The sequence below is a fragment of the Wasmannia auropunctata genome, unplaced genomic scaffold, assembly GCF_000956235.1.
Source record: "Wasmannia auropunctata unplaced genomic scaffold, wasmannia.A_1.0 LD335736.1, whole genome shotgun sequence".
Classification (NCBI taxonomy): domain Eukaryota; kingdom Metazoa; phylum Arthropoda; class Insecta; order Hymenoptera; family Formicidae; genus Wasmannia; species Wasmannia auropunctata.
The window spans coordinates 124,709-144,643 of NW_012027154.1; the positions used below are offsets into that span (position 1 = coordinate 124,709).

At 41.0% G+C, this 19,935-nt stretch overlaps 1 protein-coding gene across 1 annotated transcript in view; it reads right to left on the reverse strand.

The window, feature by feature from the left end:
* Positions 1-19,935, reverse strand: part of LOC105456218 (fringe glycosyltransferase) — an 84,495-nt gene that overhangs the window by 12,573 nt on the left and 51,987 nt on the right. The window contains exon 6 of the mRNA XM_011700100.1: positions 6,133-6,218. Coding sequence (XP_011698402.1) covers positions 6,133-6,218 — 86 coding nt within the window. The remainder of the gene's footprint in view (positions 1-6,132; positions 6,219-19,935) is intronic.

Consider the following 19,935-nt stretch of genomic DNA (forward strand, 5'->3'; position numbering starts at 1 on the left):
GGTTTCACGAGCCGCGGGGCTGATAGATGTATACGCGGCGATCGCGCCGATGGTAGAAAGGAATCCAATTAGGCAAGCAATAAGGGAATCGAAGAGATCCTCGGACGCGAGCTTCGTCGAATCTCTCTGATTCCTCCCCCTCTCTTCTCTTTCTCTCCGCGTCCTCTTTCGTCGGGTTTCGACGACTCTTTTTTTCGTTTCTCACCGACCGCGGAATTATTCCGACACGTTTATTATCGGGACTTTCGGGCCGGGCCGAAAGAAACCCGTGGGACGATTTTAATTCGTTAGTCCCGATAAGATTAAATGTCTCCAATTTATAGCGGAAACACAAATCCCACAACTTTATGGACTTTGTAGCAATTAAATCCGATAGAGAAACGCTTTAGCATTTAGATAATAAATAAATAAAATAACTTTCGAAATTGCATAAAGAATCGTAATAATAAATTAGAATTCGTAATTATAATAAATCAGAAAGCGCAATCAAAATAAATTTCGTTAAAGAAGACGTCGCGGTTCTCGACTCGCTATCCTCCTTCAACACTTAAGAGCTCTGCTCGGAATCTCTCCCCGTCCTTGTTTCTCACTATGTAATTTCGACGACACGTTTATTACGAGCAGAGCAAGACGCCACACATTCCTGGTTCGTAACCTGATTACGGTAAGAAACCAAAAAAAATCTGTATAAAAAGAGAGCTTAAATGTCTGCTGTCCGCATCACACACGTGTGAAATCTTTCTCCTTTAAAGGGGAATGCATGAGAAATTACGAAATCCTCTTCGCTTACTTATGTATATCTTTCAGGAAAAAATACAAGATATTACTCAAGTTATATCTATGTGTATCGCGTTCATATCTCGTCCAAAGAATCATAATATCATTTGCTTAAAGATATACATCTCTTGCCGTAGACAGTAGTCTATGAAACGTTCTTAATTATACATATTTTTTTGTAAAATTAATAAATTTATGCATGTCCTAACTCACAATAAAAATTAAAAAATGTAGCGTATAATAAATATATATTACAAAGATTACAGGATAAATTCCCGTTTAATTTTTTACAATCGATATTTTAGAGGGCTGCTCGTAATTGGCTTATACGAAATATACACAAAATAAAGATAATAATTTATTAAATTTACTACAAAAACGGTGCAAGTCTTAAGCGTTCAACAATTTTTACGTAAATGCACATCGATTTGAACACGTATCTCATTAAAATTCGCAATTCCAAACCAGATTTACCGGCACTTGCAAATTAAGCGGCAAATTGCGACTTCTGTAATTCCCGAATCTGATTCTGCGTGTCATCGTCGCGCCGGGAGAAATCCTTCCAAAGATCCTATAGCAACCGTTTACGATCAAGCCGGAATCCAACGGATTCAAAAGGAGGAAGCTGTCGGCGAGCGAGACTAAGCGCTTACTCGCAGGGGTATACCTTCAGGTTTTTTAAGGGCAATAAAAATGCTCGACGAACAGGTATACACGTACATATATACAAGCGCCGAACGAAACGAAAAAGAGAAAACAAGAAGAAAAAGTGCAAAGCGGTGAAGTCAACAGGCAGAGAAGACATGATCTCGCAGCGTTTTTGAAAACTACCGCGAATCGACAACCTAATGTCTCGGAATAAGAAATGAAATCGGGGGTACAATTTCAACGACTTACTTTTTATAATAGCATAAAAAATACAAATTATCCATATTACTGCATTCTTTTTTTCAGAAATAAATATAAAAACTATTTAATGATCAACGTGAGCCCTCGGAGCTCTCTGCAGCTTATCGCGATTACACCGGTTCTAATGCTTGGCGAAGGATGTTGACGTTTCGCGCTGCGCTTCAATTTTTACTCCATTTCTCGTCTGCGCAATTTTCCTCGGTACGTTAACGTTATAATCGATAGGCGCAAAGATCGTAAAGTTAGAAGCGTAGGGAGAAGATAGTTTTTAGTGATTTCTTGCTCTTATTCACCGATAATTCCCGATGAAAAGATAAAATACGCAAACAAGAAGGCGAGCAACAAAAAGTAGTAAGACGAGGAAGTACAGGTTAGAACGTATACAGAATGTCTTAGAATTATCGACTCTCTCTCTCTTTCGTTCTCTCAATTTTAACTGTAATTTTTATGTGTATCAATCTTTTTTCTTATCAAATGTTTTATAGAATGCGATTATTAGTCATAAATTTTTAATAATCGAATTTATATCTTAAAATCGTTAAAATATTATTTGGAATTTTGTAAAAAATATATATAAATAAAGTTAAAATAAAATTATATTACAAAAAGAGAAGCTTCAATTATTTACATTTTCTAAAAAACACAAAGTAAAACTTTTTCATTTTCTAATGCTAAATAACTATGCAGTATAATAAAATTTATTTTTTAATTATTCTTTGACATATGTAACAATATTTACATTGGTTCTATGCTTAGAAAATACCGTGCACGCAGCTAACTGAAACTGTCGTAGAAATATCGCGCATTTATCGTCTCCTTGCGCTCTAATCTCTCTTATTTATTGCCCTCTTCCTCCTTCAGCCTCCTCTTTCCGCGTGCGCACTCCGCGCTAACAAGGAAATGATGTAAATATAGGTATACGCATAAGAGCGGGCGTACGCAACGTGCTCCATGCATGCCTTCCTGCTGCACTTCCCTGCATCTGCACGTGGGTGGTAATCAACCCGTTCGTCTCACCAGTCCCATTGTAACGAACGGCGGCTTCTTGCGTTCGCCGTTAATTAAGATCCATTTCCGCGAGAGCCACGAGATAACTGACCATTATCCCCCTTCGCTGCTCGATTAATGGCTAACACGGCGGAACCGCTTCGCGGATTCGGATTTATTGCATTTTCACGGCAGAGATTGAAGTCGGTATAATTACAGTGAGTATAAATTTCAATGATACACACGCAAATAATCAATATGTCATTACAACAGAAATGCAATATAGAAAAAAGATGTACTTTTTGGCTCTTTTTCATATTTCTTATAATTTTTTCAAAAATCATTTTAATCTCTGTCTCTACTATGGTGCAGTCACTTGAAAATTATTTATTCAATATAACTCAAATAGATAGTAAAAAGAAAGAATTGTTCATTATTTTAATATAAAATTTTACAAAATTTAATTATCAAATTATTAAATTAAGTCACTTGAAATTTTCTACAGACTACATTTAAAAAAACAGTCAGATTTTATGTAAAGATTTTTCATCAAAAAGAGAAAAATAATTAAAAGTAATTGTCAAAAATTATAATAAATTACTTGATCTTAATCGCTTACATATATTTTATTACAGTATCAATCCTATAAAAAGTATAGGAATGGAGGGCGGATGTGAGCGTATGGTAACCCAGAAGCAATGAATGGAACGTACACTTCAGGTGGATCTTATAACAAACGTGAGAACTCACGTAAGTCGAAGGACAATCTACTCGGCCGACCACAATAATTGATCGTGCAAAAAACAGTATATCTGCATATAGTAATCCGATTTTCAAAAAGCATCTAACGATTCACAGACTAAGTGTGGCGAATCAAGTAGTCAAACGATTAAAGATGAGATTATCGCACAAACCGAGATTATAACACTATTCCTTCGCAGTCCGACAATTTGTAAAATAAGAAGCAACATCTGCAGATAAATTAAATACAGAAATCTTCAATAAATTATAGCATATTAACGGAACATTTGACTCGGTGATAAAAAATTAAAAAAAGAATTTCCAACCGCGTGAAAGCATAAGTCGATTTAATAACGCTTCTGTTTCAAAAAGATCTATTCCAAAGAAGATTCGAGAGGATAAAAATGGAAAAGGATGAAACGCGAGGACGATTGTATCGCGCGCTCTCAGTTAGATGGTAGAAAAGAAAGGCTAAGAGCGATTTTCTTCCTTTCTTTCTAGCCTGTTAACAACGAAATAAAATCCTAAGTAGCCGCTGGCTGAAAGAAAAGCACGCGAAAAAGAGCTGAAAGCGTTTTTCTCTTCGAAGCTATTTGGATGAAGAATGTTCACTGCAAAATGAAAAGTGGCAGCGTGATATCTGTTACTTTCTTAAGTGCGAAAAAGCATAGCGCATCTCGAGCAGAATAAATTAAAACGCATGAACGTAATTGTGCCGTTCTTGGAAAGAAAGACAAGTGGGATTACCGTCTGTACTTACTGTCGCCTCAGCATCATCCTGACGGCGTTTGAAATAATGTAAAAGTAACGTAAAACGTAAAACGCGGCTCGCAGGAGATAAAGAACGGTCTGAAATGACGCGGTAAACTAACTCATTCAAGCATCGCGGGTATTTCGCTCGCGAGCCGGCGCGGAAAAATTGCATGGAAATTTCACGGAATAATTCACGCGCGACTGGTAACGAAGTTCTACCGCTTCTCACAGCTGCCGCAAGAAGCCTCCGAAGCAAAAAAAAAGTCTGATTATTGTGTCCCTCTTAATTTCCCAAAAGCGATGAAAAAGTAAAATTATAGCAATGAGCATAAATTGCGGGCTGTCATCGACCGGCGTTTAGTCGCGATAAACCGTGAGAGCAGATAAAGCGTAATGCCGCCGCGGATTACGTCCGGCGAAATAAAATGGTGTCGACGAGAGAATCGTCCGCCGGCTCTGAATGAGAAAGCCGTTCGATGTACTTGCCCCGTTTCCTTCCCCCGTCCCCGCTATTCGCATCGCCGCGCGAAGCGAACGAGTGTACCGGGAGGCAGGATAATGCTGGGACCGTGTATATCGCAGAATGGACGGAAGAGCGTGACGAAGCTAGAGTGGGGAAACAAAAAAAAACGAGAAAAAGGAGGTACAACTAATTCGCGAGCCCTCCCAGGTGCTGGCTTTTTTGCCAGACCCATTCGCGTTCATCCTCGCGTTCGTTCTGCCACCGAATCCGTATAAGGAGGGGCTGAGGACGAGTGGATGAGCGCGGAAGGACGCAGGGAAAAGGACCACAGTTCTGAATAAACCGATCAAATCGCTGATCAAATGAAGAGATTTTATGGAAGACCCTCCGAGCGAAATTTAAGCTTCGGATCTACGACGATAGGCGCAAAACGCAGTCACCGTGAAAAAAAAACTGGATCGAACCATATGGCCGTCCATTTTTGCATCGTTAACAGCAACAAACGGCGGCTCGCTCGTGACGATATCGAGAAGCGAGGATAAACAATTGGCCACTGTACGCCATAAACGGCGATTTACGAGTAACATAAGTGCGCGAACGCTTTCGACCTCCCGTCGGCGATCATCCTAATGATCACGCACCAAGCATATAAACGTCATACGTGCTAACTGTACAATGCCTATATCGAGGTGCATTTATTGAGAGCAACGTCGATAATAGACGCACACATAACTGTTCATAGTTACGATTCTCGTAACGATTTCTTTTTGTATGTATTCCACGTTTCAGTGATTAGCGCGCGCGGTTTTTTTTTTGCACAAAATCATGTAACAATTTTCACGGTAGAACAAACCTTTATACGCAATTATCAGCTATAATGTTTGTATCGGCGTTCGTAATAGATAGCACCGTTCGATCGATCGAAGTAAGCGTGACTAGGCAGAGCCGCCGGCGTTATTTAATCCTCCGCAGGTAGAGACGGATAGATAGCGCATAGAAAAAAAAGATGAAATGGTACTCGGGAGGGACGCGATCGTTAATATGCATTTTCACGTTACATTAAATCCTGAAAGAACTACCACGATGTGCCGCGGTAACACGTGTCACACGTGTCATGCGTGACTAATCGCATTCTATGGAGATTTCTATGATAAAAACCACCTGCCACAAAGAGATTTGAGAGAAAGAGAGAGAAAAATCGTAAGTTAATTTAAAACTGTGATCGGTTATCTCACGCGTAACGATTGTAAGATAATATCGTAACAACCAATAAGATAAATATCGGATAATTAAAGTTACATATATATGCATTACGATAAGTAAATACAAACAAATCTTGTTACTAAAGTAAAATTTCAATTAAATTTTAATGCAGTTAACGTCAATTTTATCTTGATTTAAATTCTTTAGTACAACGGAATGAAGAGTAAGAATAATTCGCTTTTCATATAAGAACGTAAAGAGAAGTAAAGCGGAAAGGAAAAAAAAAAAGAAACACTCACCCAGCCACCGGCGTCATCTTCAACGCCAATGCTCGACTGATGCAGAATCCGGCGCCGCCCGTGGCGAACCAAAATTTCACCTTTTGCTGAAACACGCAGAAGAGAAAACGGGCGTTAGTGAGAGGTTCAGCGGAGAGGTCGGCTAGAAATCGCGGGAGCCGCCGTCGTAATTATACGATACATCGATCCGAGATCGGACCGAATGATCGATCGTCGTCGGCGCGCACCGACCGCGTTCGACGGCCGTTATTAACCGATTAAGGATGAATGACTCGCTTGATGAGAATTAGGGACCGGGGATAGATTACATCTTGACGTATCGTCGGATGTCACGCTACCACGGGGAAACAAATTACGACGAAGCCATGATATTTCGGCGAGGCTACGTCGTCGTCGTCCCGCCGCGGCCGGGACTCGGTTCCCGGCTTTCGCTTCGAGAGACATTCACGGAATTGTCTACGACTTCATCAGCCGAGCAATCGAACGACCAACGTATATACGATCCAATTAGCAATTATAATTATATAAAGAAATAAATGACAGTGTGTTTGTTTGCTGGATACAGTGACGTATAATAAATGACGAATTAAAAAACGTACGGCGTTCAAGTAAGGTATCCGCTGCCGATTGGTCTTTTTCTCTGACCTGGAAACTTTGCTCCAGGAAACGTTCTCTTGTACACGATGGACGTATAAACATGCGCTAGCTCGCACATATACACGCACACACATATAGGTGCGCGCGAATGCGAAAATATTGTACAACGGTCTGAGGTACGAGCGATTTCTGGCCGATTGCCGTGGCTGCAGGCTATTAAAGCCGGACTCCTAGGCGGTCTAAGCGCAATCCATGCTGACCGATACTATCTCAATACCGGTATAGAACCGTAGAATCGTGCGGTGCGCCTTTTCTTGACGAAGGTGTGGTACACGAGCGTGGTCCACGAGCCAACGGCCGCACACGTGCATACGCAACGCGTCCGCTGATAAAACTTGTCACGAGTTTTTGCTCGTCTTCTGCGTGCCCGATGATCGTCGGCGTTTATGATAGCTCGCCATGCATAAAGAAACTATTTAACGGAAAACGTTATCAAAGCAGATCGCGCGATGCGAATCAGAGTCATATGCTAAATTTACTTAATTAAACGCAAAAAAGGACGAGATCAATACCAGGTGCCGATAGCTCTATCATGCAGATTCCGTTAAGGCTTACTTTCATACTTTCAAATGTTTGGATTCGACACGTACTTGTGAAAAAGTCAAATCGGCTTAAAAAAATCTGTCATTTGTTATCGGCTCGTTTATTCAGAAATGTCCAGAACAGAAAAATCTTCTTACACAGCTTGTCCGATTTGCCTTATTTTTAATATAGATCCAAAATACCGTACGCTATACTTCGAGCTCGAAAAAATCTGTATCCGCAACTATTTGAGATAATCTACAATCGATGTTATCTCGGTACCGAACATGAAGCCGGTGTGCTCCTTTCCTCATGACTGGGTGTGGTGGAGCACGGATGGCAGCAGAACGGCCACCACGGACATATCGTACGGGCGCACGTACGTATACCTCGCGATATATCCCTAAGGTCAGCTGACAAGACGATCGGCGTTACCGTTATCCATGTACGTCCCGCATACCTACGCCCAAGACGAAAGAGAGAGAGAGAGAGAGAGAGAGAGAGAGAGAGAGAGAGCGCATATAATGGTATAATCGCCCTCTTGCACTTTGGAGGATCTATAATTTCGTTCCGCTGTGCAAGTAATAAGATGGCTAGTAAAGGCCTACCGGGCCGAATGACATGGCAGAAATTGCGACGATAATATCGCGCCTTGCCGCGCCTCGCGATTTGCGCATCGCTACGATTTGCACATCGCTACGATTTGCACATCGCTGCGATTTGCGTGGCTCGTTTCGCCCCGATATATTGCTCCCTTCCACGGTTCCGATTGATAATGATGTTCTTTAGCAACGTCCTGGGATCACTGACCTCATTTTAATGACAGATTTCAATCAATCGATCGATCTTTCCCCTATATACAAGTATCAATATATTTTCTACGATAAAATTTTTAATCTCGTTAATAGTTTGCAAGTTATAATTAATTTCAAGCAAACTGTAAGAAGAGAAAGTAGTACGTAGCTTCTGACACGAGACAGTTTCTTCAATATTTTTCGAATTAATTTTAAAAACCTTTTCCTCTTTTGTTAACAAATTTAAAAAGTCCTCATTTCCAGTAGCTTTTATTCGCAGATTAATTTTATACTAGGAACGGCAGTTCTTCATTCGAAAAATGTTGCCTCGTGTCCAAAATTACCTTCTCTCTTCTTCTCTTCTCTTTCCTCTCTTTCCTACGCCCGATATCATTCGTTTTATGAAGGTATCGAGCGACAGATACCAAAAAGAAGAGGAGCAGACAGGACCTCACTGATGCATTAGATATACACGCGCGATAGTGGTAGCCCGAGATAGTATCGGAACGCTTTTACAAGAAGGAAGCTTATTCTTTATTTCTCTCTTTCGAGTCCATTTGAATAACACAACATCGTGTTGCGAGCGTGCGGAGTCACGGAGGGAAGCCACCGGCGCGACCCGGGACGCGAGAATTCCGAGATCGCCCGCGAACCCGTTCTTATTGTTACGGGGGGGGAACGTGCGCGAAGTACGGGGGACGACAGCGGGATCGGTACCGACGATTCCTCGCGAAACGATGTTCAACGCAATCTCTGTCTGCGTCCCCCGCTGTGTACCCTATCGCACGTTCCTTCCATACGAGCTGGGGGCCCCCTCGGGCAGGCGCCATTTCTCAAATTTTTCTTTTCGGCTACCACATGTCAGAGCTCGCGGCTTTTCTCAAGCAATATATCTTCAGGAAATAATTTACGGCTATGTATAGATAATAATTAAACACGTTCTCGTAATTTTCAGAGAAGAAAAGAGGAAGCAGGAAGAGACTTTCCTTCGGAGCGACTTGAACAAATTTTATCTTAATTTTCAATTTTGTAGAATTATGAGAACCGTGTTACTATCGAGCGACAACACAAGTAAAATAACGAAGATGATTCCGATGTATAATAACGCAGAAAAATACCGGATATTCATGTGGGAAGAAAAGCCGGCAGTAGTATCGTAGTACCTATATATTACTCTCAACTTTTCCCTCAATGCCTGCAATACGGATAGCTCCGCCACTGCGCCGCAAGGGCAGCACTTTAGATCCACCTGCTAATGAAAATAGTGTTGTATGATATTTGCTACAGCGAGAAATCCACGAGCGACAAAATACGTATGTACGTGGCTCGGTTGACAGAATTGCGCAGCGCGAGCGAGCGCATTCACTTTCCCGACGTTCAGCATCTACTATGGTATACGCTAAAACGTCTCGCGTAAGTGCAATTCGACGAGAGAGAGAGGCAATCAGTCAGTAATTTTAATTATCGCGCGCGTATTTACGACTGGTAATCGCTCGATCTCGTACGCGGCAATCTCGGGGGCATCGCACAGGCATCACCAGTAACGAAGGGACTTACCGATCGGCGGCCAAGATTGTGCGCCGGTGCCCGTCTGACTAATTACATTCCTAACCCGGGACGGGGGCACGTCGCGGAGGGAATAGCGTACGCGAGAGTAAAGGCCGCACGATTCTATATCCAATTATGTACGGACGATTGGCAGCGGGCCCCGTAGATATATGCTCCGCGACTGTGCAGGATTGGCCTCTCCCCGCGACCTGTTATCGTCATCGGGCGGATAGAAATTATTCGGGATCATGCTTTTCGCTTAATTACCGGCTATCTCTGCTCAACTTCCTCGATCATTTCCGATATATAACCAAGTTTTTCACGTCAAGCATATTACTTTCTTTACCATCGACATGGTGCAATTAATCGGCGGAAGCAGATTAATTCTTGAGGCACGTATAAAAGATAAACTGTTAACCACTATATTCAATACGTAATTGAACAAGAAAAGCAAGAGGAATTTATATCAAGATAACTATTGGGCTTTTAATTTTCTATTCGAAATGTAATCGTACACCCACAGATTAAACTCAACACAACGGAAAAACTCAAAATTTATTTAATGATCATGTTTATCGCAACTCGAACATCAAGAATTTATTATTTTCATGTTAAAAAAAAAAGATGTTCCAACCGCCGATTAATCTAGAACGAGCGGTTCATTCTCGAGGTCGTAAAACTCGAGGCTGAGTGACACGGCGAGTAATATCTGATGGAGGGTACGTATGGCCGCTCGGTATATTAGGACTAATGAACAGATTAGAGGCACCGATATGACCCCACGAACGGCAGATGTGCGAAGCTACGTACTAAGAAATTCGTTGCATCCGTACCGGTGCATGGGAAAAAGAGAAGGGAATTCCAACCCTCATCGTCGATAAAAATGTGAGATACTGCAATATAGAGATAATCGCATTCTTCTCGACTTTCTTTCGGTGATCTCTAATGGATCGAGCGACTGGCAACAATCTCTCTCGCGTTGCGTACATACGCACGCGTATACGTGTACACTCGTGATTAATCGTGTAAGTTTTTCAAAAAATGACGAGATGCAAATCTAATTAAATTACCATGAAACAACGTTCGATCTTTCGGAGAGTCGCGCTTACTTTATCCCGCGCGTTATCTCATTTTGAACGCACCGGCCGCGTTTTGCCCGGTGCCGCAAGACCAATGGCTGTCGATTTGTATGCACAGTCATCCGCACTTCCACATAGATTTATCAACCTGATATTTACAGTCGGCAGGAAGTCGCTCTTGCTCTTGTTTCCAATCCGCTCGAGCGTATCCCGCGGCATACAAAACGCGGCGAGCGCGCTGACAGAGACGCCCGCGCATTGATATATTTCCATAAATTCCTCGCCGAATATATTTTGCAATCTCGAACAATATCATATTTAACCGTAACAAATAAATCTGTTATGCTCTAGAGATAATACCGCTTATTTTTAGTTTCAAGAACGTTTCGTGACTGCCAAATCTCTTTCGCGATGTAACAAATTTATGAAAACTTCAAGATAAAGAGAAATGTCATAGATATATGAGAATAAATGAAACTTTGACTTTAAAAATATAAAGTAAGTTCGACAGTTTAATTTATTTTATATTTAGCACATATGTATATTACATATGTTATCTTACTTTAACCATAAATTGTAATAAATTTGCTTTGTTTATATACTGTTAAAATAAATATGCAATGTATAATTGTCTCGAAATTAACAATTCTTAATATAATTATGCATTTTGTGATGATCTCTACAGACCCCCAAATTCACGAACAAATAATTGATGAAATCGTACGACAGCGTTAAGCATCACTCTCGAGTTTCCTGGGCAAGCAGACGACAGGATAAAGTCCCTCGAGAGACGTAAAAGGGACAAGTGTGCTCCTAAAGCCGCCGCAAGTGGAATCCACTTTGCGATCCTTCGCCAACCCCTCGAGAATCCCGAGGAGCGCGTGCACATGCAAATATTGGTAGGCTCCCAAACAAGGCTGCCGACCAGTTTTTCTAAATAAATACCGACAAAGTAAGCACGGCGCCGCCGCTTCTAGAAATATCTCGGCTAGATTTTATAATATTTCATGATGCAATTTAATTTCATATAAATTATTAATTCTGTGTTCACTAAAAATTCTCAAAAAAAAAAAAAAAGTTTAGTATTCTCAGCAATTTGCATGTACATATGATCGATGTTGCCCTGCATTGATTGTACCATGCAAATTATACAATACGAGAAAAAAAAATAGAAACTCAATGATCGCGAAGAGAATATCAAGATTCCTCATGGAACATACAGTAATATTACCGCAATTAGCGGCATCCGGCGCTTGTAGCGCCTGCGCGAGCATGTGCACGTGCAGCATGCAAAAGGAACCGTCATAAAAATAAAATTGAGAAAAAAAAGGAGGGGAGAAAGACTGATAAAGCAGAACGCTCCCCGCACCGTACGATATGCAGTCGCGCAGCGGTGCACCGGATGCACGCCGCTGCAAAACAAAGATGGTGCCGTGAGATATAAAGCAACAGGTATAATAATATCGAAGTAATGGAGGTAGCATACGCGGCATAGGGAAACATCAGTCAACCCCCTTTCTCGCCCCCCCTCTATCCACCCCGCCATGTCTTTCGCCGTGTCGGAATGGATATACATCTTTTCCGCGGTGTGCCCACGGAGGGCCGTCATGGGTCACGAGCGCATCTCCCATCGTTGGTTCGCGGCTTTCGACCAGCTCTTCCCTTGTCCTCTTTTCATTCTGCCAATTTTTTTTCATCCGATGTCTAATCGCGCGGCATAGGCGGCTGCGAGAAGGAGAGGGAAAGAGAGAGGAGATGAAGGGGAGAGAGATGGAAGAGTTAGGTCGCGTCCGCGCAGTGCAGAATGCAGGAATGACGGTGCATGATTTATTACGGCCAAGCTCGTTAAACAATTTAGCGACGGGGAACAAAGATGTATTACTCGCGCCATTTTAACACGCGAGAACGCAGTATAAATTTATGTATAGAAGTGGTGCAATTAGAAATACCAGAGAAAAAGAGATAGCTGATTAATATGTCGAAAGAAACGACGCAACTCCTGTTCAAGCTCATGATAATGGGTTTTTGAATTCCAGTAATTCACATACATATTACTCCAACTCTGCGTTAATTGAGAATTGTGCAACGACTGTGGGCATTGAATCTCTTCAATTTTCTCCTTCCAACGTTGCATTATCCCGATATAATTGAGTCTGAAAAACCGCGCGACTTTCTTTCTCGACGACTTTGTGCGACGGAACTGACGCATTCTCATTTTTCACAACATCGATGGATACCGTACGGTCGTCACGGGTCACGCTAACTCGCCCATTGTATTCCTGCGGCCGATCCTACGAACAATGCCCACCTACCGTAATTACGAAAGCTTCGTTAAAATCACCGCACGGTCTTTCTTGTCTCTCTTCCTCCCTCCCTCCATATCTCTCTCTCTCTCTCTCTCTCTCTCTCTCTCTCTCTCCTCTCTTCGTTGAAAAATTGAAAGCCAACCGCCGTTACGGCGTACATGAAAGTCGAGCGTAATCGCGCGCGATCGTTACGTGTCCGCTTAACTGAACACTTCCGCGTGTTTCGCGAAAACGCACCGCCGATAATTTCGCCTATCCCGCGTGCATGCGTAATCAGACTACGGTTACGCGGCGCGACTTTTCTAGAGGGAAAAAGAATCGCGGCCGCAGCACGCCGCGCCGGGTAGGGCCCGGCGGAGCGCAACATGCTAATGCCGACTGGTTACTACCGTTTCCAGCTCGTTTCTTTCTCCGTGGCATTTAGAGCTTCTTCTTCCGACATACCGTCATCGCGCCGAGCATCGCTCCACTTGGCAGCGGAGTTCTCACGTGCGATAAAACACCTCGGTATAAAAGTGCGTAAATGCAATCGTGCGTAACAGAAAAAAAATTGCGTAGCCGCGGAATACGTATTCGTGCGCGAGTGCATCTCGCGAGTTGCGAGTTTGCGACGATTTCGAGTCACTCAAGCTGGGATTTTTGCTAAGAGAATGCAAAATGCAGAAAAGCGAATGAATAATAAGAACGGATTCGAACCATATTGCTTATTTATTCCGAAAGCACCATTGTGCACGCTCCTATTTTTTTAATAATTTTATCAGAATCGCATGGGCGCAGTCTCATGAATAATATTGATTTTCCGGCGGAGTAAACACCGAGATGTTACGGGCGCAGGATCGTTTCACGGCGTCGTGCACCTTGAAAACGATTCCCACGTTCGTAACGCGTTCTGCACGCCGTGCTTTCAAGGAAGTTTAGGGACAAGTGCGCCCAAGCAAATCTCTTGTGTCGCAATTAAGATGGAGATCCTAGATACACGGTTCACGTAGATTGGCCGGTAGTCGCATTTGAATGAAATTTCACGCCTGCAAAAATAATTTTACAGCAATCACAATTATACCTACGATACGTATTGTAATATATATTTCTCGATCGCACAAAAATAATATATATATATATAGCTATAGCAAAGATAATCAGAACGCGATGATTGGCCAGATTTCGCGCAAAATTCTTTAACTGGTAAATAATACACGAAAATTATTACCAAGTAGCATTACGCACAAAAAAAACGAGGTTGCAAACGAGAATAATTACGATATCAGCTCGAAATGATTGCAAAAGGATAAAGGCCCAATAACAAGCGTGATATATCCGTCATATTACCGACATAATACGCGAACTGTGCATTTAAAATTCTTAAAAGGAAACGTATTATCTTCTAATGCCATTGCCGTTCGGAAACACCTTCGTTCCATAAGCATAATTCCTTGCTCGTCGTTTCTGCAGGTAATTGCACAGACGTGAATTTCATCCGATTCAACAGTCTGGTTGTGCGCGCGCGGAACGAGAAATAACGTCGGAATTCTACGGCGCGTATCGTAATTGCGCGGAATCTCATGGCCCGCACCGATTTAATTATCTTAATGCAATTAGCCGCAAGATTTGGCTCGCTGTACGAGGAGCGGACGCATTCCGCGTGAATTTTGTGTTACTACCTTCTTATTGACTTTTTTTTCCTCTGTAACGCCTGAACGATGCGGGATGTGTTTGTCCGTGCAATCGCAATGTTCGGCAATGCGTTAAGGATACGGTGGCGAAAAAAAAATCGAACGCGATATAATGCAAACGAGTCGATAAACCGGCAACGGAGCGAGTCAAAGAAGATCGAGAAAGAAATAAGAAATAATTGAAATATAAAAGAAGAGAGTTATTTAACTCTTTAAATAACTCTCTTCTTTTATATTTCAATTAATTTTATTATTCTGCTAATAATAACTCAAAGTGAAATAATGTATCTAAAGTAAATCTGCAGGTATAAAAAGAAAGAAATTATTATTTTAGAGGCGATAATAAATAATTCACAGATCTTTCTTATTTGTAACTTTTCTCTCTGACGGTTTAATAATTTTTAAAACAGGTCGATAAAAAAAAGGAATTTGTATAATGAGATACAATGAATACCCTAAAAACACGTAATAGGCTCAGTCAGTAAAGAACCTTACCGTTACAAAGATACAACGACCAAAACGTTAATTTCAATCATAAATAACATCGAACGGCAATCTAGCGCGAAAGCACATCCGGGCTTGGTAATAATCTTCACGAATTGTGACACGTAATTTCGATTTCAATTACGCTTCTGGCGCGCAAGAAGTAAAGTATATTTCATGCGGGGTGATTCAGTAGGCGAGTAACCCGAGGGTTTGGTTAATTGAAGCCAACTTCCGCGTATCCATCAAGGCGGACGACAACAAGTACTCGCCGTTTTCATACGCGCGCGCGCGGGCGCGCATCGAATCTATAAGTGCGGAAAAATATACGTGGAACTAACTCGCGCCGGTTCATCTACCTACTGAAGCGGTTGGTACCAAGGATATGTTGCAGTAAATCTGATAAATTTAATACATAAATGCGACTTTATCTGGTCTCGACCTCGGCGCGAGATATCTCCACCTTAACGCCTCCGTTTTAAATAGGCTACATCGAAGGTGCAAAAGCCTGTGAGATAAGCGGCTCGTTCCATTCTATGAACTCTCGCATTCTCGTTCCTACTAACATTGCCCGTGAAACGGACTTTTCATACCTCCCCGCCTCTCCTTTCTTGCATTCACCGACAACTGTAACATCTCGTGAACAGAAATTTAAATAGCTTACATACGCTCGCAGATTCGCTATTTTAAGATTTTGAGATTTGTTGTGAAAAATGCCTATGTACATCAATCCGCGACAATGAAAACAGAATACAATTTATTTCCCTCTAGTCTTTGCCATTTAGAATTACGGAAACGTCCTCCTGATAGGATGTGCTCTTTTTGCAATACTGCAAGAATGCGGCTTCCATAGCTTCCTTTTCGCATTATTACTAATCATAATGTCGACAGCTACATGGAGCGATTTTATTTTAGTGGTGTAAATTATAGAGATCAGGCAAAAGTGCGCGCGGCGCAAAAGTGATAGTATATACCGACGAGAACAGGCGGACGATCGAACCGCCGAAAAGATTGCCTATCGAGTGGCGTGTTCGAAAATCGACCGCACTTCTCTTTATGATACACGATGATTACGATCGATCGCTCGCTCGTTCGCCGAGCCGAACTACTCTCGTATTTTTTCTCTTGTCCGAAACGGCGGCTCTCTCGCCCCGAAACCGCAGCGACTATAAAAGCGCACCAAGGCAAGAAAAAGCAGTGTGCGAGGAGCCGCAGAAACGCAAGCCTCATTATACCTATAATAATTCATAGGACCGAGACGGTGAAAGGATGCGAAAGGGTGGAAGAAATGCACGACATGTGGCGAGTAAGAGCGCATCTTTCGCGAAATAACGAAAAATTACGAAGTCGTTTCTATCCTCTTTTTTCATCTCAGGATTTCGAGACGAAAACACATGTTCTAATTGCGCATTAGATATAGGCATTAGATGCCGGCTTAGATATCGGAATTTAAGGAGAAATTATCGGGCTTGTAAAAAAAGATATCGCGAGAATCCACTTAAGACAAACATTAGACAACGGTATGAAGGCCAATAAAGGGATAAGTGAATTTGGCAAAAACTTAGCAAAGCAGAAGAGCAGCAAAAAATGAAAAAACATTCACAGTTTGGTCAACATGTGGTGACGCATTATCGCTTTGTTTGCAAATTATTACGCTCAATTGACAGTTCCTAATTCATTTTATTGTAGAATCCTCAGAGAACTACTGGTACGTACAATCACTATATTTATCCATTTTAATTGTAAATGTATACATCGTTCCAAATTTTAATTTAAAGAAAAATTTTTTATGCAAACAATGCAAGAATGCGCACTGCAATCGTGGAAAACCTTTTTCCTTTTTCTTTACTCCTAAGGGCACTATGGATTTATCTCTGAAAGGATCGAACTGCGAACACAAAGAAATGCGCGTTGATCCTTAAGTGCCTTAGGGATGCTCGAAAAAGAAAACATCCGGGAAAAAAATAGAGAAATAATGGTCCGTTTTTCCTCGGCTGTCCCAGCTCATCGCTTGTTTTTGGTCAAGCAGTTCTGGCGAAAAACATTAACGTGACAATACCCTCTATACTCTTCTAACTTGGCGCTAGCTGATTTTTACCTGTCCCCTTGGCTATAATACGCATTGAAAGAACAAGGTTTTTTGTAAGATTTTTGTAAGATCACTGCTGATTCATTCTCCGGCGAAAAGATTTTCACAAAATAGCTTCCCGCAGAGTTCCCAGTAGAGTTACAGTCTCTAACAAAAATAGTTATAGAATTCATATTTTGAAGAAATGTATTTTAAGTTCATCTAACATTTAGTTTCTCTCAAAAATAAATAATCTCAAAAACTTTTCGTAGCTAACGCAAATTAAACAAGAAATTTTTATAAATTATATCAATTTAAAATTTTACATAATTTTGTTACAAATGTTTTAAGTATCTTTGCATCTGTATATTTACAATGCTTACAGACTTAAAGAGACAAAGTAAAAGAAGAATAGAAAAGATTGTTAAAACGAACAAACTTATTAAAAGCAATGCTAGGATTATATAGACAAAAAAAGTAAAGTTAATTAAAAAAACATAAAAAAAGAATAATAATAAACCGAGACATTCGCTACAGACTGCACAACATGTGGTACACAACATGTGGTCCGTGTCCTTTGGCCACCTTTCAAGCCACAGAGAGAATCTGCGATTTTCTAGAAAATTACACTGTTAAATTTATAGTGCTAAACTGAACCTTATTTAAGTCGCCACTGCTCCTACTTAATAAATAGTTATTTTTTAAAACAATGGAGTTAAATAATTTGAAACAGTTCAAATTTAACCGAAATTTGGATTAAATTCTATTGTTTTATTTAAAAGTAACTATTGTTTTAGTTAAAAATAATTATCTACTAAGTAGAGGAGCAATGGCAACTTAAATAAAGTTTAATTTAACACAATAAATTTAACAGTGTACGAGCAAAAATAGTGATGTATAACGCTATTTTCATGCCGCGTAATAACAATTACTATCCTATTTCACTATGTTAATGATTTTCGAGCTAGCTATTATCTAACCTCGATCAAAAGAACTTCAATAATTTATGTCATTAATTTGTAAAAATAAAGAATTTTATATAACAAAAATATTATAAAATAATATTATTAATGTTATATTTCAAACTTCGTTCTCATTTTAATGAATTTTCTTCCTTCAATCAATGATTGTTGACTAATTAGATATTGTCGCTGGTTATTGATATTCTTTATCGAATTACAAGACTATGTTCTATCCTACTGGAATCTAGTCGCTAACTTGTCGCGAAATTAAAAAAAAAAGCGATTCCACAGAGTACCGTAATTTACACCATGGCGAAAAAACGCGTAACATGCAAGCGCGTAGGACTCGACGAGATCTTTGCTGATGCACTTCCCCATCGACCTTGATCTTACATTAGAAGGCCGCGTTCACCACGAAGCAACGTCGGTTATTTGCCTCGGAGAGTGGCGGCATGTTTTCTGCGAGCGATTTCCTTGCGGTTTCTCTCTATCACCGTTGCAAAAAAAATGGAATAAACATTGCTCACGCATGATTGATCACGTTCTGAACTTTGTACGGTTGCTCTATGTATTCTTTATATTCACTCGAGTAAAATCAACAACAAAGAGATCACAAGCCCGCTTTTTAACTGTTGTACAGCAAAATTATCTAAAAAAAATTTGGTTCAGAAAACTGTCTTGCAATATGATACGAAATAAAACAAAAAGTAAAATAAAATGGAAATTAAAATAATACAAGTTAGCATAAAATAAAAAATAACAAGTAATAATCGGAAAATTAATTCAGTTCAATATTCTCAATTGGACCGTTAGCAGATACGGGCCAAATTATTTCCGAAAGGACACACGGTGCTCTTAATTAAAACGAATAGTAGCCGATAATTATCGGCTGCGGTCGAAAAACCGCGGGACCGACGAATAGGTTTAATAAAATGTCTCGTATTTCATAAGAGATTTCGCCCGCCTCCTTCCTGCCCCGTGCTATCTTTCTCTTTGATCCTGTCTCTTTCTCGCCCCCGGCCCCCTCTTGCTTCTCTCTCTCTTTCTTCCCTCAAATGATTAATACGGCCACTGGCGCGCTGCGAGTTTACTGCCTTCCTGCTGCGGCCACCTACCGCTTCTCTCCTTCCTTCGCCTTCTCGTTTCGTTCTACCGATAGGTACCTATATCTTCTCGTCATCTTCTGCCTTCCGTCGTATTCTTCGTTTACGAACGACCGACAACCTCTGCCAATGCGGTCGAGACTACGCCCACAATGCGATACAGTGACGCAGTATCGTGCTCGCAGACACTCCTAGGATATTTCCACGGGGGGTGCCAATCGCCGCTTCCGATTGCGAACCGATCATCGAGCGGCGAGTTCGATATGATACGATGTTATACGATCGAAACTCTTTAACTTTCGCTCGAATATTAATATTAATTTTTGAAACGTCGATGCTGACGACGCATCGCATGTATTTTCATAGAAACGTCTAACATCTAATAGATGTAGACTGACGTCAGCACTAAAAACTAATAACGTCTCTTTTATTCGCCGTCCGTCATAGGGCGATGTACGCTCCGTTTGTTAAACAAGCGTAATCGCTAATAATAATGGACGTATCGTGACACGTAGACAGAACAAAAGAAATATAATTGCAAAAAGGACTGGCGCGTCCTCTCTCTTTGCGCCTTGAGAGACAGCGGCGGTCGATTTCACGCTTTTCACGAT